This window comes from Camelina sativa, chromosome 2, assembly GCF_030686135.1.
Source record: "Camelina sativa cultivar CO46 ecotype springtype chromosome 2, ASM3068613v1".
Taxonomy (NCBI): Eukaryota; Viridiplantae; Streptophyta; class Magnoliopsida; order Brassicales; family Brassicaceae; genus Camelina; species Camelina sativa.
The window spans coordinates 24,998,327-25,023,778 of record NC_141881.1 but is presented as its reverse complement, the minus strand read 5'-3'; the positions used below and the strand labels follow the sequence as shown (position 1 = coordinate 25,023,778).

At 34.8% G+C, this 25,452-nt stretch overlaps 5 protein-coding genes and 1 pseudogene across 15 annotated transcripts; 5 read left to right on the top strand and 1 right to left on the bottom strand.

The window, feature by feature from the left end:
• Positions 1 to 327: 327 nt before the first annotated feature.
• On the top strand, positions 328 to 3,838 carry LOC104732431 (NAD-dependent protein deacetylase SRT1). Of its 6 annotated transcripts, none has more exons than XR_015582622.1 (14): positions 328 to 515; positions 1,137 to 1,166; positions 1,286 to 1,378; positions 1,562 to 1,681; positions 1,807 to 1,907; positions 2,001 to 2,109; positions 2,201 to 2,280; positions 2,399 to 2,477; positions 2,641 to 2,694; positions 2,791 to 2,887; positions 2,972 to 3,020; positions 3,109 to 3,241; positions 3,325 to 3,446; positions 3,550 to 3,838. XR_015582622.1 is itself a non-coding variant. In XM_087489214.1 (12 exons), the coding sequence occupies exons 1-12, from the start codon at positions 417 to 419 to the stop codon at positions 3,158 to 3,160; spliced, it is 963 nt and encodes a 320-aa protein (XP_087345340.1). In that variant the 5' UTR covers positions 328 to 416; the 3' UTR covers positions 3,161 to 3,389. The 6 variants fall into 6 exon arrangements, 2 of the variants coding, with proteins under 2 accessions (XP_087345340.1, XP_087345342.1); XR_015582619.1 differs by having other exon boundaries at positions 3,536 to 3,838; XR_015582626.1 differs by lacking the exon at positions 2,972 to 3,020.
• A 1,138-nt stretch (positions 3,839 to 4,976) lies between these two features.
• Positions 4,977 to 8,840, top strand: LOC104732418 (QWRF motif-containing protein 9-like). Of its 5 annotated transcripts, none has more exons than XR_758815.3 (6): positions 4,977 to 6,456; positions 6,784 to 6,897; positions 7,096 to 7,220; positions 7,306 to 7,395; positions 7,755 to 7,862; positions 8,278 to 8,840. XR_758815.3 is itself a non-coding variant. In XM_087489230.1 (6 exons), the coding sequence occupies exons 3-6, from the start codon at positions 7,218 to 7,220 to the stop codon at positions 8,451 to 8,453; spliced, it is 273 nt and encodes a 90-aa protein (XP_087345356.1). In that variant the 5' UTR covers positions 4,977 to 6,456; positions 6,784 to 6,897; positions 7,096 to 7,217; the 3' UTR covers positions 8,454 to 8,840. The 5 variants fall into 5 exon arrangements, 4 of the variants coding, with proteins under 4 accessions (XP_087345356.1, XP_087345354.1, XP_087345364.1 ...); XM_087489230.1 differs by having other exon boundaries at positions 8,382 to 8,840; XM_087489228.1 differs by having other exon boundaries at positions 8,343 to 8,840.
• Positions 8,841 to 11,449: 2,609 nt separating this feature from the next.
• On the top strand, positions 11,450 to 12,703 carry LOC104732407 (uncharacterized). The gene has a single exon (XM_010451955.3). It carries the CDS (start codon positions 11,492 to 11,494, stop codon positions 12,590 to 12,592), a length of 1,101 nt encoding a protein of 366 aa, XP_010450257.1. The 5' UTR covers positions 11,450 to 11,491; the 3' UTR covers positions 12,593 to 12,703.
• Positions 12,704 to 18,570: 5,867 nt separating this feature from the next.
• On the top strand, positions 18,571 to 19,701 carry LOC104732399 (uncharacterized). The gene has a single exon (XM_010451943.2). It carries the CDS (start codon positions 18,571 to 18,573, stop codon positions 19,675 to 19,677), a length of 1,107 nt encoding a protein of 368 aa, XP_010450245.1. The 3' UTR covers positions 19,678 to 19,701.
• A 931-nt stretch (positions 19,702 to 20,632) lies between these two features.
• Positions 20,633 to 22,884, bottom strand: LOC104732393 (altered inheritance of mitochondria protein 32-like; annotated as a pseudogene). The gene is made up of 5 exons (XR_015574170.1): positions 22,496 to 22,884; positions 21,933 to 22,018; positions 21,524 to 21,829; positions 21,266 to 21,350; positions 20,633 to 21,174 (listed from the first exon to the last, which is right to left on the bottom strand). The product of XR_015574170.1 is annotated as an altered inheritance of mitochondria protein 32-like (transcript).
• An 893-nt stretch (positions 22,885 to 23,777) lies between these two features.
• Positions 23,778 to 24,221, top strand: LOC147949174 (uncharacterized). Its single transcript, XM_087470350.1, has one exon. The coding sequence runs from the start codon at positions 23,778 to 23,780 to the stop codon at positions 24,219 to 24,221; it is 444 nt and encodes a 147-aa protein (XP_087326476.1).
• The last annotated feature ends 1,231 nt before the right edge of the window (positions 24,222 to 25,452 follow it).

Genomic DNA, 25,452 nt, shown 5'->3' with positions numbered 1-25,452 from the left:
TTTATTTTTCTTAGATCAAATATTGTGTTTAGCGAAGATATATAAATTTTTTAAAAATACAATAAAAAACAAATTTTAAATCCAAATAAATTTTCTTTTAACTGTTTTTTAATTTTATTTTATTTATAACTTCTTTATTAAGGGTTTATAATAATTTAGTAAAAAAATTAAAATCTTAAGTTTTTTCAATTCTTAAAAAGCTATTTCTGAAAATTGTTTTAAAATTGTAATTCCAGATTTATAATTAAAAAATAATTAAAAAAACGAAATTTTTTTTTGTCTTCAATTAAAAAGAACGAAATAATAGAAGAAGTCACTTCCCAAGTCTATAAGAAAGAGAGAGATCCCCCTGTGCTTTTTTTTTAATATACATCGAGAAGAAGGTTGTTCTTGGCCAAAGGAGAAGACAAAATCTAATGTCTTTAGGTTACGCACAGAAACTGTCCTTCATTGAAGATGTTGGTCAAGTCGGTATGGCCGAGTTCTTCGACCCTTGTCATGTTCTACAATGCAAGGTCTGTTTTTCTTCTTAGGTTTCTCTATTTTGTTTCCTCTCTGGGTTTTTGTGGGTTTACTCCATAATCTTATGTAATTTCACGTTTCGTTGATTGTTGTCTCTGGATTGATCGCTTAGCAGTTTAGATTTCTTACAGTTGATTTGATCCTTCGTGTGTTCTGTCCTAGTGTTTGATTTTGGATCGCATGTTCATATTAAGCCCTTTAACGCTTTATCATCTTGTCTTGTTAGATGGGTTGTGATGGTTATTGAAGAGTTGAAGTATTACTTAATGATTCTTATATTTTAGGTTTTACCGTACTTGTTTTTGTGACTTGCATTGTGTTGTGTTAACTGGAAGAATTGGAATTGGGCTATATCAAGCATCTTAAGATGAGCTTGGTCTCTTCACTTCTTGTGGGGCTCTTTAAAAAAAAAAGACAATGTGAATGGTTTTTATTTACTGATTATGCAAAAGCCTTTGTCTCTGGATTTGTGTGTAAAATCTAACAAGCCAAATGTTTGGCAAATGAGGTCTGATTAAGGGATTTGGTTGCTAGAATCTTGGCGTGTTTATTGTCTATTTCACCACTGTGCTAACTCTGATGTTTGTCTGATTTTGGTTTTTGGGAAAATGCAGATCGAAGAACTTGCTAAGATGATTCAAAAGGTTTTGGATCTGTGTCCTGTTTTCATATTCTTCTTGATGCTTTTGCATATTTTTTTGTTTTCGTTTCTTTGTTCTTATGTAAGTATCTTGAAGAAGGATGGTTTTATTATGTTTTGCAGAGTAAGCATCTAGTAGTCTTCACAGGTGCTGGCATTTCAACTTCTTGTGGTATTCCTGATTTCCGAGGCCCTAAAGGAATTTGGACGTTACAGGTCTGAGCCAAGTCTTTTTACTCCTCTTTTCTTTGACCATCTTACTCTACTAGTTCTGTCGTTGATTGGCCTGTATATTCCATATTCTGATTTTCGATATTTGGTTTGCCATCATCACCTAACTTTTCATAAAGCATCCTCTCCTGCAAGTTAACATTTGTGAGCCGTGTTTATTGTTTTCAGCGCGAGGGTAAAGATTTACCTAAAGCATCTTTGCCATTTCATCGTGCAATGCCGAGCATGACTCACATGGCTTTGGTTGAGTTAGAAAGAGCTGGCATTTTGAAATTTGTCATCAGTCAGGTAATCCTCTTTCTCCCTACAGAATTACTACTATTTGATGACCGTTCTTGATCACTGAGAGGATCTTTGTCTCCATGGTTACATCTCTAATATATTCAATTATATGCTGCTTTGTAAATGATCAGAATGTGGATGGCTTACATCTTCGATCTGGAATACCAAGAGAGAAGCTTTCTGAACTGCATGGAGACTCTTTTATGGAGATGTGTCCATCATGTGGAGCTGAGTAAGGCAGAAATATATGTTATGAGAGCTGTCATTATCTATCCCTATGGTCATTGGACCATAATTATTAACAACTTTTCTTGAAATTTGGAAGGTACCTACGTGATTTCGAGGTGGAAACTATTGGATTGAAAGAGACATCAAGAAGGTGTTCTGTTCAAAAATGTGGAGCTAAACTTAAAGATTCGGTCTTGGACTGGGAGGTAACACGAAAGCGTTGCCTTTTAATCAGAGTCCACCGGTTTTACTTTAAGAAACGCAAAAATGAATCTTTGTGTGACTGTTATACTGCAGGATGCTTTGCCTCCAAAAGAAATTGATCCTGCAGAGAAGCACTGCAAAATGGCTGATCTTGTACTCTGTTTGGGTACCAGGTAATCAATGACACATAAGAACTCTCATGTTTGTTTCCTTAACACTTTGATCATTTAGCCAAGCACCTCCCTTCCCTGGAGTATCTTGTAATTCGATTGTTTTATGAGCCTTATGCAGTTTGCAGATAACTCCTGCTTGCAATTTGCCTCTCAAGTGTCTTAGAGGTGGAGGCAAGATCGTGATAGTTAATCTTCAGGTAATTGTTATCTACACGAGTTTTTTTATGGGTTCGCTGGACATATCTCGCTGTTTACTATAAGCCTTGACATTTGCTTTGGAATGTATATGGAAGAATATGTTTTTCTGGTCTGTGAACTTTTTCATGCTGAATTGTTGACTGATTAGATTCGTCCTCGCAGAAAACCCCGAAGGACAAGAAAGCAGATGTAGTGATTCATGGTCTTGTTGATAAGGTTAGACTTCACCTCTTGTTGTTTAACAGATTACTTTCAGCACTGCGACCAAATGGAGTCTTATAGATTGTTTTCCTTCAATATTCTGGTGTGCAGGTGGTTGCAGGGGTTATGGAATCTCTCAACATGAAGATTCCTCCATATGTCAGAATCGATCTTTTCCAGATAATCCTAACTCAAGCTTTAAGCGGAGGTAGCTTTTCCTGAATCTTTCATGGGGTTATGTCTTGTCCTGCATTGTAGTTGGGTGTGTGAATCTTCTTTTTGTTGTTGTTAGGCTTAATGGCTCTCACTCACATGTGTTTCATTTGTGTTATAGATCAGAGGTATATTAATAACACTAAACATTGAAAAGCTCTTTGTTATCTTGACTCATGAGCATTGTTTCACAACATTTTTAATAAACCTCTGTAGGATTCAACGGGAGAGAATGGAGAGATTATTGACAAGGAGGCTGTGCTACTAAGTTTGAGAGAGAAAGCGGTTGCAGAATCCTCTTGTGGGCAAACCGGTGTGGTTGAGAGAAGAGCGGTTTCTGAACCGAGAAGTGAGGCTATTAATGTGTATGCTACTGTGGCCAGTCTCAGGAACTTTTCATTGTCAACAAATCTCTGCTTGCTAATAATGCAGACCTCAAATGGAAGCTGGAAGGTTCTGGAGCATCCCGTAAACGTTCTAGAAACGGAAAACGAAAATCAAAGGCAGAGGACGAAGATACAAAGGCATAGAAAGAAGAAACGAAAAAGCGTTTGGTGAGTGTATATAAAAGACTCTTGAGAATTACAAACACAGATTCAACATAATCTCTCTCGATACTCATCTCTCTTATTTATACTCTCAGACTGCAACTTTCAGATTGTAACTGCAGACCTTCCCATTCCATCAGCAGCTTCTCTAGTTCTCTTCAAACTACCCACTCAAAGTCCACGTCAGTAGCCTTCTTTTTACAGTGAAACACTAGACCAAGTGACCAACCGAATCATTCTTCTCTAAAACCGATTGTGTTGATACACCAAATCGTATCAATCGGACGGTGTGTGGTTATGCCTTGTAGTTGAAAAGGTTTGAATACTTAATTGTAATTGAAAATGTTTGAAAATATAATAATTAATCTGACAGATATATATATATATATTATTTTCTAGTTGGTGTTAACAGTTTTGACTATTAAACTGATATGCAAGTTGCCATTTGGATCCTATGGCGACTATGGAAGAGTAGAAACCATCTAGTGTTCCAACAAAAACACTTGACATGGTATTTGTCCCTGAAGATGGCGAGGAATGATGTTTCAGAATGGGAAACAGGGCAAGAATACATTCGGAGTTTAAAGATGAACTACAGCCCTAGCTAGACATACAAGTACTCAAGATTTTTCTACAGAGAGATGGAGCAAACCCCCTGCTGACTGGATTAAGTGCAACTATATGATGGTTCGTTTTCATCACATAATCACCAAACAAAAGCTGGCTGGATATATCGAGATCATGAAGGTGTATATATATATATGGGAGCAGGACAATCACATGGATCAACAATGACATCGGCACTTGAGAGTGAACTACAAGCACTGCTCCTTGCAATGCAGAACGCCTGGTCAAGAGGATATCAAGGAATCATTTATGAAGGAGATAACCAGGATATAATAGCTCTTCTGGAAGGTACCAAACTCAACTTTGGAGTGTACAACTGGCTTCGAGACATAATACATTGGAAAGGAAAATTCAGAGAGGTATTATTCAAGTGGACATCAAGGAAATCAAATCAACCTGCAGATTTGTTGGCGAAAACACCAATTCCACATAATACTACTTATCATTTTCCATTTCTATGTTCCAAGCTTCATTGTATCAGCCTTAGACTGTAACCTCTTACAAGCAAATTAAATCAAAGCAGATGTTTAAATATAAAAAAAAAAAAACTGATATGCATGTCATGATGGAATTATGAATGTTGAGTGTAAATCCATCTTTTTCGAACACATGCATAAAAAAAAGAGAACTTATGCATCGTCTTCCTTTGGCTGGTTATCATTCATTATTGAATGTTTCTTTAATTTCTCTACATCCACATAACGACGACTAGTCTCATTAGATAAACCAGGCGACTGATCTTTGTGATCCATATCTTAACGTCCCATTCCCATAGCCACCATTGGAGGATCAGGACTCAGCCATTAGACCGGATCTGAAAAGGAGGCGTTGAACCGGGTCTGATACCAAAATGTCCATAAATAAAAAAAACTTAATAGTATATATGCTCCCTTTGTTGAAAATTGAAACAAGAACTTTAATCGTATAAACCAACCAGATTCTTAAAATAATACGCAAGTGCTATCCGGAACGTCACAAAAGACAAATTATTCTAAAAGTGAACAAATGTAGAACAGTCTAATATAATAGAGGAGGTTCTCTCCACCATCCCCACACTCTATTCTCTCGCCGGAGATTTATACTTTACAGTGCAAAACTGACTCACGTTTCAATTAATGTCAAGCCCTAATTTCGCCGTTGGAGAAATCATCCACTATACAAATCTCTCCTCATTGCTCACATTCGCAATGTTGATTTCTCAATGTCGGAGATGACAGCTGCAATTTTGGCTTCGTTCAACGCCGCTTCCATCGGAAGCACCGCATCACGAGATGTAGCGTCGCGATACCTTAAACGGCGCTTCCTCTTTTTCGTCGTCGTCGGGTTTCCACCAATCGTCGTCACCGTCCTCCGCGGCGAAGAGATGTCAATCGCCGATTGTTACTCGACCGGCGACTCATTCGGTTATTATAAATCGTCCGAGATCAACACCACGTCGTGACTCGTTGGATCGACGAGGTAGTGGTAGTGGTAGTGGTGGAGAGGTTTCTTCACAGCGCAGAGAATGTTGTTGACTTCTGGGAGAAGCTTGTTTGCGTCGTTTCAGGCGGATTGAGTTTAGATCGAATCTAAACTCATCGGCCGGAAGAGGAACAGTAGAGAAGAAGAAGAAGAAGAAGACGATTCCGACTGCAACAACATCTAGGAGTTGTGGAGCTCAGCAAGAGAAGACGAAGCTCTCTGAGCAGTGGCCTAGGTCTCTACAACGGCCTAGTTGTTTGAGTAGAAGCGTAGACTTTACAGATACTAGGAAGAAACTGAACGGATCTGGCAATGGTGTAGCTAGAGCTCTTCAGAATTCCATGCTGAATAATAATATACCGCGGATAACGAGAGATTCATTGAGTGTTGAACTAGAGAGTCTTTCTTTTGGAAGCTCTAATGGAAGAGGGAGAATGTTACCAGCTCGTGGCAATGTGGTTAAGGTGAGAGTTTCGCAATTGGCTAGTAATCGGTTGCAGCATCAGTTAGAGCCTCCTGGCTCACCGGTTTCAAAATCTAATGGACTGAGGAAGGTATCGGTGGATGGTCATGTGTTAATCCCCAAAAGGAAGCCAATTGTTTCCAAAGAGTGAGCAGATTCGACCTAGCAAGTTTGGTATGATTGCAGCCAGCTTCCTCGAGAGGAACCAGCATTGCTAGAGGAAATAAGCCCTTCGAGAGGCGTGGTTCCTCCCAGAGGGATTAGTCCTTCAGGCAGGATGAGCCCACTAAGATTGAGAATCCCCCTGACTAAAACCACACCTTTGGTTCTGAATTTTTGTTTTGGATGTTATAGACAAGATCAGAGATAATGGGGTTGCTGATGCTCACTTGTTAAAGCTATTACATCAACAATAGGTTGCTACAGTGGCGATTTGCTAATCCACGAGCAAATGCTGTTATCTCGGTTAGTCAATCATTTTCGTCCTGAATGCTATAGAACCTTGATTACTAGCACATTCTGTGTTTCCAATCTATTTTGGATTTTAACATTTGGTCACTTTGAATGTGATAATAGCTAATGGTTTTAGAAAATCAGTTAGTTTCAATGATAACAAACTCGTAGGCACGTCTCTCTTGAGTTTTCTTTTTTTAAAAAAAAAAAAAAAAAAATCCATCTGTTATGTTGTACAGGCTGCTTGTCTATGCCAACTATGTCCAAGTGGCTAAGTTTTAAGTGGTTAGTTTTCAGTGAGAGGCCACAAACTCTGATGAACCCTTGTTTTCATTGCAGAAAAGATTGTACAATTCATGGATAAGAATCTCTAAGCTGTATGATTCTGTCAGAACGAAAAAAATTGACACCTGAAGCAGAACTTGAAACTGATATCTATTCTCAAATAGGCAGGTAAATTTGTATATATATATATATATATATATATCTTGAACGCCTTAGCCCCCTGTGCTCTTTGAGTAGCACTTTTATATGAGTGATAATCCCTTTTAGGTTCCTTTTTATGTTCTGCTTCTTATAGCTTCGGGACCTTGTTCGATTTAATCTTACTTTAGTAAGAAAGTTAATATTTTTTTTCATGCATATATATAGATATAGATGGGACATCTGGAAGAGTGGTTGGTTATGGACCGGGATTATATGGGTTCTTTGGTAGGAGCTGCTGAAGCGTTGAAAGGCAGCACGCTCTGTCTACCTGTTGATTGCGGGGAAAAATGGTTTGGCTCTTACTCAAACGTATTTCCTATGGTGCTGTATTGGGAAAGCATATGTTATGCTTGCTGATGATGATACCATATGCAGGTAAACGTACACAGTGTTAAGGATGCCATTTGCTCAGCAGTTGATGTTGTGCAGGCAATGGCATCGTCCATGTGCTTGTTGCTGCCAAAGGTGACCCAATCTTTTCTCTCGTTGTGTTTAGTCTTTTTTAATGCTGTACTCAATAATATGTTTCTGCAATTTTTATCACCTACACGGAATTGTTAACAAGTAGACAGTAAGCAATGTACTGAGTTGACAGAGCACATCCCTTCTTTTTTAACTGCTCTCATCTCCTCTCGCAGTCAAATGGATAATCCACTATCTCCGCTTACGCATTATTCTCTGATTATGATTAGTGTCTTCTTAATATCTGGTCTAAGAGTACTTTGTTCCATAAATTTTGTCAGCACTAAGGATTTGTGAGAAGAGGATTTGCGTCGATAAGTTGTTTATATTTATATACTAAAAAGTGAATCCCATTTTCTCAGGTTGGGAAGATAAGCAGCTTGGCAGCAGAACTTGGTAGTGCAAATGTCAAGGAGGAAGGGATGCTGGACGTGTGCCGGGACCTCCTAAACACAATCTCACCTCTGCAGGTACGATATCTTGATTTTAATGTCTATAACTAGACATTTGGGGATTTATCTTTAAAATATGCGGTAACGGAATGCAGTTTGAGGACACGGATTACACAGCTACGATAGTTAAAGTGACAAAAGTTAACAAACAGAGTGTTAAGTAAGAAAGCCACTCCTTATGGTCAATTTTTGGAGTTATGAGAATGTAAGGAGATCATCTAATTTAAACAGAGAGGCCAATTCAGTTGATAGTTTAACAACAAGAAGTCAGGCTGTAAATATTCATTCAAGTCGTGGTTTAATCAAATTTTAAATTTAATTTGCTAACTTTGAAAAACCAACCGGTATATATATAGTAAGATGTTTAAGAGAGTTGTAGAAATTGTTGACAAGTGTAGAATGCTTTAATAAGATTATTAATCTATATTGTTAGGTTTAGGTTGGATGGATTCCCTCGTTTGTAGCAACCAGCCAATCTAAGAATTTCTTTCTTTAAAGGGCTTTTCTCTCCGTCTCTCTCTTTACTTGGCTGGCAAGGTTTCGAGCTCTGATGAGGTTGAAATAGCAATTAGCAACCACAACAGGTGGACATGTGTTAGGACCGACTGATGAACTGGCTCACTAGGAATCAGTTTGTGACAATGGCACAATGCGATGCTTGAACCGTGGGACAATCCTTGAAACGTGTCAACCCCTAGTGTCCCAAGCAATCACTGAGTCTCATTCTTTCATCTCTCCCGCAACCATCTTCTCTGCCATACTATGCTCTAAAAGCCTCATGATGGATCTTCTCAACGGTATGGGGTTATAACCTTCGCATACTAGCTACTCGATCTCTCTTTGAATCTTTCATTCACATCACATGAAGCTAACAACGAGAGATGGCAGCAAAGTGTAATCAAAACCCTGATAGTGCTTTTGTAACACGAACAATTTTTCTTTGTAACATGTACATACGAATCACAGTTTATTTGATGTTTTTCTTTGTTGGCGGCATGTAGTTCCTAATCATTTTTGCCATTTATCAGAAAAGTACTCAATTAGAGTGACTTGCACTAAACAACAGCTAATTAAAGGACACGCACACTGACAGCTTAAGAATACAAAAGAAACTTACAAGTTCACAAATCTATAGTCATTAGCTCGTCAGGTATAATACACAAATTCATTAGATTGTTGTCTTCAATCTAAGATCTAATGAGGTTTACAAAAATTACCAAAATAACTTTTTAAGCACATTACACAACACACAAGCTTCATACAAAATAGTATTTTAACTCTCGCATATACTATATATATATATATATATATATATATATATATTAAACACTGAGAGGAATGTTAATTACTAATTTTAAAAACCAAACTTCATATGATATTTAGATTTATGTGTTGTTTTAAATTTTATTATTATTTATATGTTCGTTAAATATTGGATGTTTTGTAAATAGGGGAATAACTAAATTTTTTGGCTGTTTGTACAGCTAAAAATGTTTATGTTAATTTTTTAACCCGCAATATACTTCATGATCATTTGTTTGTTATATTTTAGTTTGTTTTGTTCAGTGTTTGAGATTTTATTTTGATTTTTAATTATTATAACAAAAAAATAAGGGATCTAAATACATAATAAGTCATTTATACGCTATGATTAACTCACATTGTTTATAATGATTTACACAAACTTAGTTAAATCAACTTGATTTTATATATCAAATATTCTAATATTAATAGTGTTAAAAAATATTAAATGAGGATTGAAGCCGTGTTAGCACAAATGTAATGATATTTTATTAATTCTAACATCTCCTCTTTATAACTCATCTACTATATAACCATATTATATAGTATTTTAAATTTTTTAATTTTACATATTCATAATATTTTAAAATTTTCTTAAGTTTATATATATATTAATTATAATATTAAAATAAATGTGAATTGAAGTTCTTCTTACGTTAAGATTCAAAACTCACAGATATTTGAAAACAAAACATGAATCAAATAGTTGTTTTCTTTGTTTGCATATGATTCATAGATTGAATATCTTCAAAACACAGTAGAAGTGTGGTTAAATATATTATAGTTTCTGTTTGCATATTGATTTTGCTGTAATTTTTTTAGTGGAAAAGAAATGTAAAATATTTAGGAAACTGAAGTAATACTATTTTTAGAAAATTTTCAGGGATTAACTTTGTAAATAACTTTTTAAATAAGTACAAATAAAAGGGTAGAACCCAAAATGTACTTTAAAAATTTATATATAATATACTATATTTTAACTCGCAGTACACCGCGTGCATATAACTTTTGTTATTATTTATATTTTATATTGTATTTGTTATTTAAATATTAGATATTTTGCAAATAGAGGAATAACTAATCCTGCCGTTTGTGCGGTTAAATTTTTATATAATTTTTTAACCCGTAATATACTTCATGACCATTTGTTTGTTTTGTTTAGTGTTTGAGATTCTATTTTGATTTTTAATTATTATAACAAAAAATAAGGGATTTAAATACATAATAAGTCACATTTTCTTAATGATTTAATTATTTTACACAATATTAGTTAAATCAACTTAATTTATATGTCAAATATTCTAATATTAATAATGTTGAAAAATAATAAAATAAGGATTTTACCCGTGTTAGTATGAATTTAATGATATTTTATAAATTCTAACATGTTCTTTTTATAACTCATTTACAATATAACCGTAGTATATAGTATTTTAAACTTTTTAATTTTACATATTCGTAATATTTTAAAAATTTATTAAATATATATAGATTTATTATAATATTTAAATAAACGTGAATTGAAGTTTTTTTTTACGTTAGAATCAAAGCTAACAAGTTTTGGAAAACAAAATGAAAATCAAATTATTGTTTTCTTTGTTTGCAAATGATTAAGAGATAGAATATCTTCAAAACATAATAGAAAATGTGTGGTTAAATATATCATAGTTTCTGTTTTCATACTGATTTTGCCGTCATTTTTTAGTTGAAGTGGAATGTAAAATATTTAGGAACCAAAATCTGAAATAATACTATTTTTGGAAATTTTTTAGGTATTAACTTTGTAAATAAGTACAAATAAAAGGGTAGAACCCAAAATGTATTTCAAAAATGTATATATAGATATAGATAGGTTAGTGGAGGGGGTTTTACCGTAACTGAAATGAAATCGAATGAAGATTGTTTCGGATCTTGGTTGGATGTCGAAATCAAAAAAATTGTTAGGTAATTGAAATTTTGGTTGGATCTTGGCTCCATGAGGATGGAGAAAAGAAAAGATGAAATGAGAAATTTTGCAAAAGAAATTTTCACTTACTCTACAAATATTATAATCAGAATTTCCAATTTTGTATTTCCAATTTATATTTACAGAGTTTTTTTCAAGGCAATCTCTTTCATTTTCATATCTACATAAGTAAATAAATAAAAAGACAATGTATAATTAATAAAAGGTGTACAAAATAAAATAAAACTACACCATAATTACATTGGAAATGAGAAAACTTGGTGGGCAAGCCAGTTCCTCTGTTTTATGTGAACATCTCACCAAGACACCAAACTAGGTTTTTATTTTTTATTTTCTCTCGCAGCCTTTCTCTCGGTAAGAACAACTTATATTCTTAATCATGTTTCTCCTTCTCAACCAGCCCTCAAAGCTACTATGCTTCCGGAGGAAAAGACCTGTACTGGTGAGATCCTCCAGTGGCTTCTCACCAACGTCGCTGCAAACCCCTGCTTGTAATATCACCGACGCTATTCCTTGTGTAGACAGAGCGGATCTAGGAAAACTCGTCATTGCCAATGCTAATGAAACTAGTTGCACTTTTTTGGAAAAGAAGGTGCCAATGGAGTTGGTGAAGAATCCAATGGTAACGATCGGGTCATCCCATGGCTGGATAGCTACATTGAAGGAAGATGGAATACTGCGTCTCCAAGACGATCTAAACCCACATGCATCGTATACAGAACCAAAACACATTCCACTGCCTCCTCTTGTAACTCTGCCTCATTGCCAAACTCAGATCGTCACCAATGTGTCAATGTCCTCATCTTCTCCCGAGGATGAGGACTGTGTTGTGGCTGTCAAGTTCTTGGGACCTCAGCTAAGCTTTTGCAGACCCGCTCAAAGTAACTCGGAGTGGATCAACATCAGAATCGCAAACGCTTGCTTCCACTCCTCCCGTGTCATGTTTTCGGAGAGGCATGGTAAGTTTTGCATACTCGGATCTGGAGGCCATATCATTGCATCATGGGATCTCCTCCACACACACAAGCAAAATCCCAAGTTCCAGAGGTTACGGTTCAAAAACCTTCCCAAGCTGACAAAGACCAAGCGGGAGCTTATGGATTCGTGCTACAAAAGCGAACACTTGGTGGAGTCAAGAACCACCGGTGAGACTTTCTTGGTTAAGTTGTACAGGAAGGCCGTGTGTAGAGGTATGTCGAAATTGAGAACAAAAGTTTTAATGGTGTTCAGGCTAGATGACAAAGGAAATGCTGTATACACTCAAGACATCGGAGATCTCTGCATTATCCTCGCAAAGTCTGAACCTTTTTGTATCTCTATTGGCTCCGGACCCCGCATGTTCTACCCTAACCATGTTGATTTCCAGGATGGTGGCGAAGCCGGATATTTCAATCTTGCCAAATCCACCAGCATTTGTGCTAATTGGGGAGCCTGGACCGGTCACTATGTTCCACCTCAAAATATAGAAAATATAGTTTGAAAATTTGAGTATGAGTTTCAGTCAAGTCTGTCTTTTCTTTTTAAATCTTGAAACATCAAATCTATTTTAATATATTCTATGATATGCATATCCTCTTGGAGAAGTTACATCCCTTTTGAGTCGATGTTCTAGTATTTATTTCTGTCTGTGTGCTTATTGGTGGTGGTGGTTTTATAAGCAAAAAACCGACAGAATAATTATTAGAAAAACAGAGTTTAATAATGCATTTCATGGGAACGGCAGAGATGTTGTTCGATCTGGACTTTGGAGGAGCATTAGGAATCTCAAGGATGGTATTGGTATATGTTATTAATTAGTATAGGTGACAAAGAGTTTGTGGTGAAACAAGTCAGAGAAGATGGAATGTCGTAGAAGTCGAAAGAAGTTACTGGAGGAGTTTTGATATGTGCGTCGAGAGCTAGAGGTAAAGAATGTTGTCTGTTAAACGTGAGTTAATTTGGTTGGTTTGAATACCAACGTGAGTGGAAGCAGAGTTTAATAACCAATGCGGAGAGGGAGTTTCCCAGAGTATAAAGAGTTTTGCTACTAGTGTGACATGGTACAAAAGAGCAATGATAGGGCATTCACCATTCGTCCTTTCATGACCATGGGAGAGTTAAGTTTAGGCAGCAGCAGCATAGAAAGTCATGGATTTAGAGCCAAGAGATTCAAGCTCATAAAGAATTGGTCGATATGGAGCAGTAAGTCCAGTTTGGATGGGAGGTATCTTGCTAGTGCAGGTCAGGATTGTGTTTTATTCATATTTGGAATCTTATTTATATATATACTAGGTAACAATCCGCACTATGTGCAATTGTGTAGGATAAATCGATTCAAATAAAATTATTATAAATAAAATTACTATTTGGGATCTAAAATGTCAGAATAATAATTTTACTCATATTGTATTGTTTTATTCTAGTTTGCATTTAATTATTTTGTATAAAAATATGTTTCACCCGTGAAATATGGAAAAAAAATTAAACATGGGGGAAAAAGTTTTGATAAAATTTTATTAGTTATGGTAATCTGTTTTTTTGTCAAACAAATTCATATATTTTATATTTCACATTACTATCTACATTGATATACCATTAAATAGATAAGACAATATTTTTAGAATAAACAATTTAAACTAATCCTAAGTTTAAAAATACCTTCAGAAAAATATATTAAAATGGTAAATAATAATAATAAAAAGTGTAGTAATGGTGAAAATTTATAGGAAAAATGAATGTATGAGGTTTTCAAAAAATTCAGTATCATGTTAAGATCGCTGAATCACCATTTATTATTAAATTATCAAAAAGTCAATATCTTATTATAATGGTTATTGCGGTAGATATTTTTTGATAAATTTTTAAATACATTTGAATAGTCATTGGATTTTTTAAATAGAAAACAGATTTTTTGTTTTTCAAAAAATTTAAATTGGTGAATAAATTTAAAATTGTTTACGAAATGTTATTTATTTTTAAGATTATTGTGATAATTAATTTTAAAAATATACTTGAATAGTCATCAGATTTTTTTAAATCGGAAAATAAGTTTTGCATTTCAAAATTTTATATAAATGAATAAGTTTTTAAGAGTTTGTTAATGTAATTTACTTATAATTAAATATGTTATGAAAGTAATAATTAAATAATTAACTATATTTTATTGTTTTAATAGTTGATTAAGTCTTTCAGTTTTTAAAACTAATAGAAATAAAAATTACCTTATATATTCTAATGGCATATTTATGTAAATAATAATAAAAGAAATATTTCCTTATATATTTTAATGGCACATTTAATAAATCAAAAAGCCTGTTTTTGTAAATATGTTTATTTTGAGATGCGTAAATGTAATTAAATCTCCAAATTATTATGGCGACGACACATCAACATTTTCAACAAAATGCTTCTCTATTAATATATATAGGGAGTAATTACCATGTAATATGTTCGTGTCTAACATTAAAATTAATTATATTTGTCTCACATTGTTTATTTCTTTACCTAATTAGTTGCTCTAGATTCTAGAATATAGTGGAAAAAAAAGTAGAAGAAGTTATTGGTTCATGGAGTGGAGTGTAAAACACTTCCAGTTCAAAATATGGATGTAATTTTAATATACATTTTTAAATCTAATTAATTGATTTTGATATGGATTTATATATCATTATGATATACTTCAAATTTGTCATTTTGTTATTTGTACTATAACAATGAAACTTGTCATCATAATTTGTATTTCAAAGTAATTGATAGAATAAATAACATAATAAATTGACAAAGAGTCTACCAAATAATGTAAAATATATAATCTTATACTGTAATATCTAATCTCATACTGGGATTAATATTATTTTTATATATTTTATTTTAATGTTATGGCATTATTTGACATTTTCCAAAATGTAGATCAGAAATGCTTATTTGTTGTTCTCATATTTTTTGGGTCAATAATTTCTTATTATTGATCAAATATAGTAGTATAAGAACTAATTAAAAAGAGAGCTCATATGTGGACTTTTGGTTCAGTTTTTTTTAGTAATTTATGTGAGAATTATAAATAGAAATTAAAAAATAAAAATAAAAGCTTTATACAGCCATGACGAAATGCAAATGTTTTGATTTTTTTGTTCATAGACAGGTATTGTTAATTAAAGTGTTAATCATTGTATCATTTAGTTCATCTTTTTAGATTTTGTAAAATATACGAACATTTACGTGAAAGAACTTTTTCTGCCTCTCTGATGGCTTGCCAAAGAACTTCCCCCACACATATGTCACAAAGGCTCCGTTACTCATGCCCACAATCTCTCGTGATGTTTTCCCATCTTCATAAAGAGGAACCCTTTTGGCCTTCCAGTTATCATAAATGAGTATGGCTTTGTCCATGTTGTTCTTCAAGACCTCTCTGTGGATTTGCTTTTGCAAAGTACGAAGCTGTGCCTTTTCTCTCGTCTTTAACCAGTCGTTTCTGCTACATTTGATTGGGAGGAAAGGTGAAAAGGAAGATTTGAGTGGAAGAAGAGAGGAAGAAGGGAACAAGGGTTTAGTGATGAAGGAAGAAGAGATCAAAGGTTTAGTGATGAAGGAAGAAGAGAAAGTTGTTTTGGCAACAAAGTGTGAAGCTTGCATCTTCATAAAAGAGGGAGAAGAGATGCAAGGCTTAGGGAGAAAGGTTGAGGCTTGCATCTTCACAAAAGAGGGAGAAGAGAGAAACGGTTTGGTGATGAAAAAGCTTGAACTTTGCATTTTCTAAGATCTAAGGAGAAAAATGTTGATGAGAGAAAAGGTTTGGTTTTTATAGAAAGGTTTAATTTGCTCTGTTTTTTTATCTCTGTTTTTTTTTTTCAATTTCTTTTTAAATAAAGGAGATCTTTCTTTGTCTTGTTTGTTTTGTTGGTAAGTGTAAAAAATTGTAACTTTAGATAGTACTTACTTAAACCAATAAGAAGTACATCATTAGTATTTCTTGTATTGTTATATTTTCTTCTTTTTTATTATGCTCTTCTAACTTTTGGTTGTTGTTGTGGTACTCGATCACAACTATTAAAGAACTTGATTGAATATAGTTTTTTGTTAATTCCCTAATACACATTGTAAAACATTTTACAATGACGATTCATAAAAACTCGAAAACTGAATTTGGATTCATATGAAAATTCTTCCATCACTAAAGTTTGTGGTTATTGATCAAAGTCATATAGATTGAACCCTACTAGATACACTTGCCTACTTAGTTAGTGCATATTCATTCTTAACGACAAACCCAAATTCCAAAAATAGTTCGAATTTAGATCTTAATCCTCTACGTCAATTCGCATGCATGCCCATGTGTGGATCTACTTATTCTAAAGAATAAGACTTAATGTTCACAAGTGGCAAATTAACATTTGCTTTCTACTGGAAACACTATGGCAAGTCGACAAGTTCACCTATTTTGATTATACAACAGTTTTGGTCGTATTGTCTATCAGTCTATGTATAAATGTTTTCTTGGATAAGACCATTTGGCTTATAAGACAATGAATTTTTGGCCTTATTAAGAAGAAAAGGTGTGCTTTAAAATTTTTAAAGTTTAGTAAGTTCAAGGGGGAAAAATACATAGTAGAAAAACCTAAATATTTGAGTGTTATATATGTGTATGTTAGTAATAATGTCAAAATCGAGCAGTGGATGGTTTGATCATGATTACAGTTTTAATATATGTGTATGTGTATGTTAGTAATATCCAAGCTAAAGCCATAATATACAGTGGATGGTTTGATCATGATTACAGTTTTAATTCTAGTTCGGATTTCAGTTAGATATATCTTTAATTTTTTTTTAAAATAAAAATTTTGGTTTTTGATCTTCTTTTTTTTTTTTTTTCAAATTTGGATTCAGCTTCTTGGATAATCTTTTAAAACCATACGAAGTTGTGATTTGGTTTTCAAATTAGAATATTTTGGATCAAATGGGTTTTTAATCGAACTGAACAAATCTAGTTCCTCTTGGACAAAAAAAAAAACTCTACTTAGCTTATAAAAAGACATTTGAGTGTGTGCCGTGTAGGTTATAACTGAATTTAATTGTTTGATAAATGATTGTGGTTAATAATTAAACAAAGAAAATCTTAGCTTAATTTTTATAACTAAAGTAAAATGTTTGCAAATTTTGAATACGGTGGTGATGTCCAAAAACAAACTTTCAAGACTATGAGGTGAAAGACTCAAAGGTAGAAAGTGTATATCAGAAAGTGTATAAAATTGTACAAGTCCGCTGCTCTTGGCTTATTGTGCACCTAGAGATATCTGAATCTGATTATTATGTTGTATGGACCATTCACAAATGTATCTACGTGGGTTTAGTTTTTTCTTGTTGTTGTAAACAAGATAACAATACAAAAAAAAAAAAAGAAGCATCTGAGAGGGAGAGAAAAAGAGAGAAAGAGAGAAATTAAAAAATGAATCTCATTGTGACATTGGGATTGTGTTCCCCTCTCTTTGAGGTTTCTGACAGAGTAGACACAGGCGGCGTGACTGCATCTGCCTCTCTGTCTCTCTCTCTAGTCTGGTCGACTGTTCCAACATTTACATGTATTTATTTAATGGGATCGAACAAATGTAACCAAATAATCATGTAATATGCAAATTATATATATATATATATATATATATATATATATATATAAGAATGCCTATTAATTTAGTTATCAGATTGGTATATATATTTAGATGTAGATTGGAGATGTTCTTATTGTGCACAAAGAGAAATACCTCAATCTTATTATACATTATGTGGACCATTCAAGGTGTTTTCTAATAAAGGAAAACAAATTAAAGAGGAGAGACGTATATAAACAAAATGGGATCAAACAAATGTAATCAGATAATCATGTAATATGCAAATTATATATATAAGAATGCCTATTGATTTAGTTATCAGATTGGTATATATATTTAATAAAGATTATTTATTGTTGGAAAACTTGATGTTGTGATCATGTTTTCCAATAAATTTCATGTGAGCTCTAAGAATTAAAAAAACTTGATATTACATTTGTATTATTTTTTGAATTTTAAGTTTCAAATGTGGGAAACAGATCAAAATATAGATGAATATTTTTTTTACACATTGTGCTCAATTAAATCGTTATTATAGTTTGATCAAATTTTTTTGTATAATCATTTATTTAATTTCTTCCTTAAATATATTTGTTCTAAAAACGACTTCTCCAAAACAAAAGATAATTATTAAGCTTTTAATATGAACAAACATCATTTTTATATGGAAATTTAAATCATGGGGGAGGAAAAGAAAGAAAAACTAGAAATTGAGGGTTTGACTGCAATTAAAATGAAATCCAATTAGGATTGTGTTGGATCCTATTTTATAGAGATTCGTGGTGGGCAAGTCTCTTCTTCCTCTGTATTACACCAATTAGGGTTTTGTTTCCTTTTCTTTGCTAATCCTCTGTTTCTCGCTAAAGAACATTTATTAATGTCTCTGCTTGTGAACCAGCCCTCGAGCCTCTGCTTTCGGAGACCTGTGTTGGTGAGATCCTCTCCTCTTCCCTCTAATAATGGCTTCTCAAGTTCCTTGCTTCATACCCCTCCTTGTTTCATCTTCAGCGTTGATCCCTGTGGAGCAAGACCTCGGAAAGAGGGAAAACTCGTGATTATGAATTTTAATGGACGTGACTGCACTACTTTGGATAAGAAGGTGCCTGTGGAGTTGTTTTACGATGAAATTGTAACGATCGGGTCATCCCATGGCTGGATAGCTACTTTGAAGGACGATGGCATATTGCGCCTCCAAGATGATCTAAACCCGGTTGCATCGGATTCAGACCCAAAGCGCATTCCCCTGCCTCCTATGGTAACGCTTCCTCATTGCCAAACTCAAATTGTCACCAACGTGTCAATGTCTTCATCTTCTCCAGAGGATGAGGACTGTGTTGTGGCTGTCAAGTTTTTGGGTCCTCAACTCAGCTTTTGCAGACCGGCTCAACTTAACTCCAAGTGGATCAATGTCAGAATCGGACACCAATGTTTCTTCTCCTCTCGTGTTATGTATTCCAAGAAAGACGATATGTTTCGCATTCCCGGATCTGGAGGCCACCTCATTGGATCATGGGATCTCCGTACAGATAAGCTCCCCAATCCCAAGTTGCAGAGTTTGAGATTTCAAAAACTTCCCAAACTGACAAAGACCAAAGGGAAGCTTCTGGATTCGTGCTGCAAGAGTGAACTCTTGGTTGAGTCACCAGCTGGTGAAACTTTCTTGCTTAAATGGTATAAGAAGTCTTGTGGCAAGATCATCAATGGTAATGCCAAAATGAAAACAAAAGCTTTGATGGTGTTCAAGCTAGACGAAGAAGGAAACGCTGTTTACACTAAAGACATTGGAGATCTCTGCATATTTCTCTCAAAGTCTGAACCTTTCTGTGTCTCTGCTAGCTCTTTTCCCGGCATGTGCCCTAACAAAGTCACACTCTATGATGGTGACGAAATCGGTGATGTCCATCTGAGTGATTCCACCATCGTTACTGATGTGATACCTACATGCAGAAACAATTACCTTATTCCACCCCAAGAACTAGATTAGTATTGTAGTTTTGAACTGAGTCCTTTATTTTCTTCGCGGCCACTTACCATGGTCATTGGTCGATCAATGTAGTTTTTTTTTTAATCTAGGAACGGTTTCCTTACTTAGTTCGACTTTAGTCTCTCTGCAAACGATAGTAATATATATATTAATATTAACATCATGGTTTTGAATTGAGTCTGCTTTTGGGTAATAGGTTTTTTTCCTACTGTAGTTAAAGACTGCAATTAAATGGGAATCCAATAAAAACAATCAGGGAGAAACCTGGAAAGACAACAATAGAGATTTCATAATTGATGCAAGATCGATCATAAGAGGCCACATTGTAAGTAGACACTATAATTTGTGTATTCCGAAACCTTAATTATCACAAACAAATCAACATTTTTCTAAAGAGTTTGCTTGTGAAAGAAGCACAACATAGGTTAGTTTGCTTGTGAAAGAAGCACAACATAGGTTAGCTTATAAGCGTGGAGCAACAGAGATAAAGCAACATCCTTTCTTTGAAGGAGTGAACTGGGCTCTGGTTCGGTGTGCCAGTCCACCGGAGATTCCTAAACCGGTAGATGTTGAACCGGTGAATCCTAATCCTACTGTACCGGCTGCTGCGTCGTCTAGTGTGAGATCTGATCAGAGTAACTATCTTGAGTTTGATTTCATCTGAAAGATACTGTTTCCACAGTTTGCTGATTCTCCTCCTATTGTTTCTTTGCAAATTCTGTTTAGTGTTTTCGAAAAATGTGTTTTTTTTTTTTTTCTTCCTTGTTGTTATATTTTTCACGTCTTGGAAAAAGTTATGAGATTTGTAAATCATTCTTCAAAAATGTGAGACAGCCTTTGTACCATCTTCTTGAGTTTAATGTTAGACACGAACCTTTGACAATCGCTAATACACAATATCAAAAACCTCAATGTTTTGCCTTCCATTGATCTTTATTCAAACACACACCCGTAATTTCTTACAAAATGGATTATATTTATATTAACAATCAGTTCTTACATAAAAGTTAAGACCCTCTTCTAAATAAATTTCTACAGACGAAGAGGAAAGATCTAGTCTAAAGACTGAGATAATTACCATTGCATTGAAGAAGCTAGATATAAAACACATTGCTTCATTTCAATTGTTTATAGCAGTTATAAGCAATAGCCACAGATGCAGCAGCACAAGCAACAGCTAAAGCAGCATATGTATCTTCTTTCTCCCAATTCTCCAACCACATTGACATCGCAGCACAAACCTTGAATCCACAAGAAGATACATTCTCGCTGCTACTTATCCGAAAAGATGCGTTTTTTACAGAGGTTACTCTTTCCGAGGTATTTTTCTCTGTGTGATTCTCCCCCAAACAGTTAGAGTTCCCATTTTGTTGGAAACAGATACAATCATTATCTGATTCTTGTGTCACCTCTCTGTTGCTGATCTCGACGCTGTTTAATTGGAGCCTTTGTTCTTGAGTTTTCTTCTGATCTTCTTCTAACAGACCCATTTCACCCCTGGAAAACAGTCAATAAAGTGTTGTTTAAAGGCCAGAAAATTTAAGAGACTGTCTAAAATCTAAATCAAGAAGCTTTGATCTTATATTACCTCCAAAGCCGGTCTACAATTACGCCATTGTTAATGTGTTGCTCCAACAAAAGAGGTACATCTTCTAAAAATCACACATCCATACCTAAGAGAGAGACAGGAATCAGTTAAAAGTTAAAAATCGGATAGAAGGAACACATATTATTCTCTTTCTTAATTTTCTAGAGACCAATTCGTTTAAGACTACAATAAAATTAACTAACCCTTTATGGTTGCACATTTATATCATTTACTCCAAAACAGCCTTGTTTTACTTACCAGTGTCCTGTGACATTCTGGTTGATGTTTAATCCATAGATGATAACATCTCCTGTGTATCTGTGACCACCGATGTGAGAACAAGGGCTGATCGAAACTTCATCACCAAGACCACATAGTTCAATTTCCTCTCTGAATCGACTAACCAAAGATGGTCCACAAACTCCACATCGCCGGTCTCGGGACCCATGACAACATATAAAGACATATGAACCGCTTAGAGACTCAGGATTTCCAGGCAACCACTCAACACCCTTCACAAGCACCTCTTCAACAAATGTGTCCACATCAAAATGAGTCAACCTTCTGCATTTTTTTTTTTTTTGAAACTTCCAAAATGAGTTACTGTTTCTCAAAAATCATCAATTACAATATCTTACTGAGTGAGTAGTAGTAGTAGTAGTAGTACCTGTATCTGATCATATCTGGAAAAATCAAAACATCCTCATTTGATGTCTCTGTTCCATCATGTCCCTCGCATATTGTGAGTAGAGTCTGCAATTCAACCGAAACATTTTTAAAAACAAAACATCAGGAAGACATCCAAAAGACACAAAAGATAGTTTATAACTGATGCGCAAGATCATAACAAGCCACATTGTAAGGTTTCCTTCAAAGACACTAGAATTGTGTGTTTCTAAAACTTTATCTACAAAACGAATCAACGAGTTCCTAAACTGTAACACATAGAATCTTAACAATACAATTCTGACTCTAAGAAAAATCCCAAATATCCTCACTGAGATTTAAGAAACTCTTCACTATACAAAAACAAAGAAACGCCTTTTTTACTCATACTGCTTATTTAGGGGGGTTCACTGACGAAACCCTTACTCTGAAGTCTTCCCTATGTTAAGACTCACATACAAATGTAGATAAAAATTACAGATATGATCAGACCTAAGTTAACTTACAAATCACAGTAGATTCTGAAACTTCAAAATTCAAAAAAGGGATCCGAAACAAAGTTACCTCTTTCGTCATACTACTCTTCCTCGCCGATACAGCGGAAGAGAGAAGCCTCGGTAACCGATCGAACTCAGACGCTTCGATCCTCACTGGCCAAACAGAGGGTTTTTTTGTAGCACAAGAAGACATGCCTCTCGTAGAACTGTACGGTCCCGGAGAGCCTCTCGAGTCCGAAATCAGCGTCGCTAATGCTCTCAGCATCTCCTCCTCGCAAGCTCTCACTCTCGTAGCTTCCAGAGCGAGATATCGATTCTTCGAGAAAGCTAGATTCGGTGATGGGAGACGACGAGTAAGGTGGGTTTCTGGTAAATGTTAAAGGGTCCTCTAAATATCTTCCGCTTCCCATCTAATTCGACGAAAAGTTTCAAACTTTTCTGGAGATCGAAACTGAAAGTTTTGGAGAAGAAGAAGAAGAAGCAGAGGAGGAGAGTAAAATACTAAAATATACTTTTTTTTTTACTTTTCTTTGCTATTAAATTACTCAATTAATAATAATGTAATATTTAAAAGTGTATAATTGTGTATTCCGAAAATAACAATTTGAAAATACAAAATACGTGAAAACTGAAATCCACTTCCATAAATAATTAAAACTTTTTTGTTTTTGTTTTTGGCAGTTCTATATCAAAATTTATGTATGTGATTCCACTCATTTCTTCCACACACATTATTGATTACACATAATAGTCGTTTATAATTTCTATCATTGATAAACTTTATGACTAAAAAAGAAGAAGAAAGAATGTACATTAACAGTAGTAACATAGCATCTTCAACTATGCAATTCAGTGAATTAATCAAAGTTGATGTTATCATGTATGCATTAGTCCGAATCCAACCCTTTCTTTTGGGGTCAAAATCATTGATCAGCCTTAATAATTATTTTAGTAAATATGAAGATATTAATCATCAAACTGAAACTATTTGACATGGAGAGGAATTTAAGTTACTACGTACTACTATACATTATATGCAACAAAAAAATCAGACCAATTTTTTACATTCTCTATGGAAATAAAATCATGGGGCGCAAAGAAAGTAAAACTAGAAATGGAGGGTTTGGCTGTAATTAAAATGAAATCCAATTAAGATTGTGTTGGATCCTATTTTATAGAGATTCTTGGTGGGCAAGTCTCTTCCTCTGTATTACACCAATTAGGGTTTTGTTTCCTTTTCTTTGCTTATCCTCTGTTTCTCGCTAAAGAGTCTCTGCTTGTGAACCAGCCCTCGAGCCTCTGCTTTCGGAGACCTGTGTTGGTGAGATCCTCTCCTCTTCCCTCTAATAATGGCTTCTCAAGTTCGTTGCTGCACACCCCTCCTTGTTTCATATTGCGCCTCCAAGTCCAAGATGATCCAATCCCGGTTGCATCGGATTCAGACCCAAAACGCATTCACCAACGTGTCAATGTCTTCATCTTCTCCAGAGGATGAGGAATGTGGTGTGGCTGTCAAGTTTTTGGGTCCTCAGCTCAGCTTTTGCAGACCGGCTCAACTTAACTCCAAGTGGATCAATGTCAGAATCGGAAACCAATGTTTCTTCTCCTCTCGTGTCATGTATTCCAAGAAAGACGATATGTTCAGCATTCCCGGATCTGGAGGCCACCTCATTGTATCATGGGATCTCCCCAATCCCAAGTTGCAGAGTTTGAGATTTCAGAACCTTACCAAACTGACAAAGACCAAAGGGAAGCTTCTACACACTAGAATTTGTGTATTCGTCTCCCATTAATCATGGAAGTGCTATATTAACCATGAAATCACAAAACAATACTGTAATCGACCAACTTAACCCCAATCTATATTATTAAAAAAACATCACAGTACCACAAAACAGAACATCACAATAAACAAAACACCACGACAAAACAAGAAACTTTCTCAAATGTTTTTACTTTCCGGTCTGAGTTTCTTCACCGTAGAACACAATCATTATTAAACTTCACCGGACGAGTCTTCTCCCGCTGTGTTCACCGGCGACAAGCCATCACTGGGTTGATTGCCACCGGACGAGTCTTCTCCCGCTGTGTTCACCGGCGACAAGCCATCACTGGGTTGATTGCCACCGGACGAATCTTCCCCCGCTGTGTTCACCGGCGACAAGCCATCACTGGGTTCATTGCCACCGGACGAATCTTCTCCCGCTGTGTTCATCGGCGACAAGCAACCTTCTTTCTTCATTGGCGGGTTTACTGCAACCTTCTTCTTCATTGCAACCTTCGGCTTCATCTTTATTCCAACCTTCGGCTTCATCACCTTCTTCTTCTTCTTTTTGGTCTTCTTCTCTGTTTCTCCTTTCTCAGTCACATAGATCTCGAATTCCCCTTTTTTCATAGCAACAATCTCTTCACTGCTTTTCCCATCTTTGAACGTGATATGCTTTTCATCCTTCCAGTCATCAAAGAGCAATTTTTTTTTCTCATCGTGTTTCTGTTTTTGTATTTTGGTGCGGAGAGTTCGAGCTTTTGATCTCTCTCTCATTATCTTCCTCTCTTTTTTAGTAAGACAGATTACTTTGAACACTGGAAGAGAGGAAGCAGAGGCAAACGATTTCCTCATCCATGGCGATTCCAAAAAAGAAGAAGAAGAAGAAGAAGAAGAAGAAGACAAAAAAAAAACGGGTAGCCATATTATGGAAAAATGAAATAGGTTTGACTCGTTTTTACTAAATAGCCATTTGCTGGATAAGAACATTTGTCGCCTTTAAAATTTTAATAAAAGGAAAAAAAAACACATAACATAAATCCTAAATATTTGAGTACCTCGGTTGTTTTTTTTGGATCTTATATTTATGAATATTGGTATCGAAACTATATAACAATATTGGTATATAGTTTGATATGTGGATATTGCCATATTGGTATCAAACTAAAACAATAGCGTATACAATGGATTGTTTGATATGGTAACAGTTTTAATTTTTAATTCTAATTCAGATTTTAGTTAAATATATCTTTAGTTAA

What these genes read in the sequence shown, in the direction of transcription:
- LOC104732418 (XM_087489228.1), top strand. An exon ending in TGTGCTTGTTGCTGCCAAAG is followed by an intron (nt 7,396 to 7,754) that starts GTGACCCAATCT and finishes CCATTTTCTCAG; the next exon opens with GTTGGGAAGATAAGCAGCTT. An exon ending in ACACAATCTCACCTCTGCAG is followed by an intron (nt 7,863 to 8,342) that starts GTACGATATCTT and finishes CTTTCTTTAAAG; the next exon opens with GGCTTTTCTCTCCGTCTCTC.
- LOC104732399 (XM_010451943.2), top strand. Translation starts at nt 18,571, where the DNA reads ATGTCTCTGCTTGTGAACCAGCCCTCGAGCCTCTGCTTTCGGAGACCT.
- LOC147949174 (XM_087470350.1), top strand. Translation starts at nt 23,778, where the DNA reads ATGGCTTCTCAAGTTCGTTGCTGCACACCCCTCCTTGTTTCATATTGC.
- LOC104732407 (XM_010451955.3), top strand. Translation starts at nt 11,492, where the DNA reads ATGTTTCTCCTTCTCAACCAGCCCTCAAAGCTACTATGCTTCCGGAGG.
- LOC104732431 (XM_087489214.1), top strand. Translation starts at nt 417, where the DNA reads ATGTCTTTAGGTTACGCACAGAAACTGTCCTTCATTGAAGATGTTGGT. An exon ending in ATTCGGTCTTGGACTGGGAG is followed by an intron (nt 2,110 to 2,200) that starts GTAACACGAAAG and finishes GTTATACTGCAG; the next exon opens with GATGCTTTGCCTCCAAAAGA. An exon ending in ATTTGTGTTATAGATCAGAG is followed by an intron (nt 3,021 to 3,108) that starts GTATATTAATAA and finishes AAACCTCTGTAG; the next exon opens with GATTCAACGGGAGAGAATGG.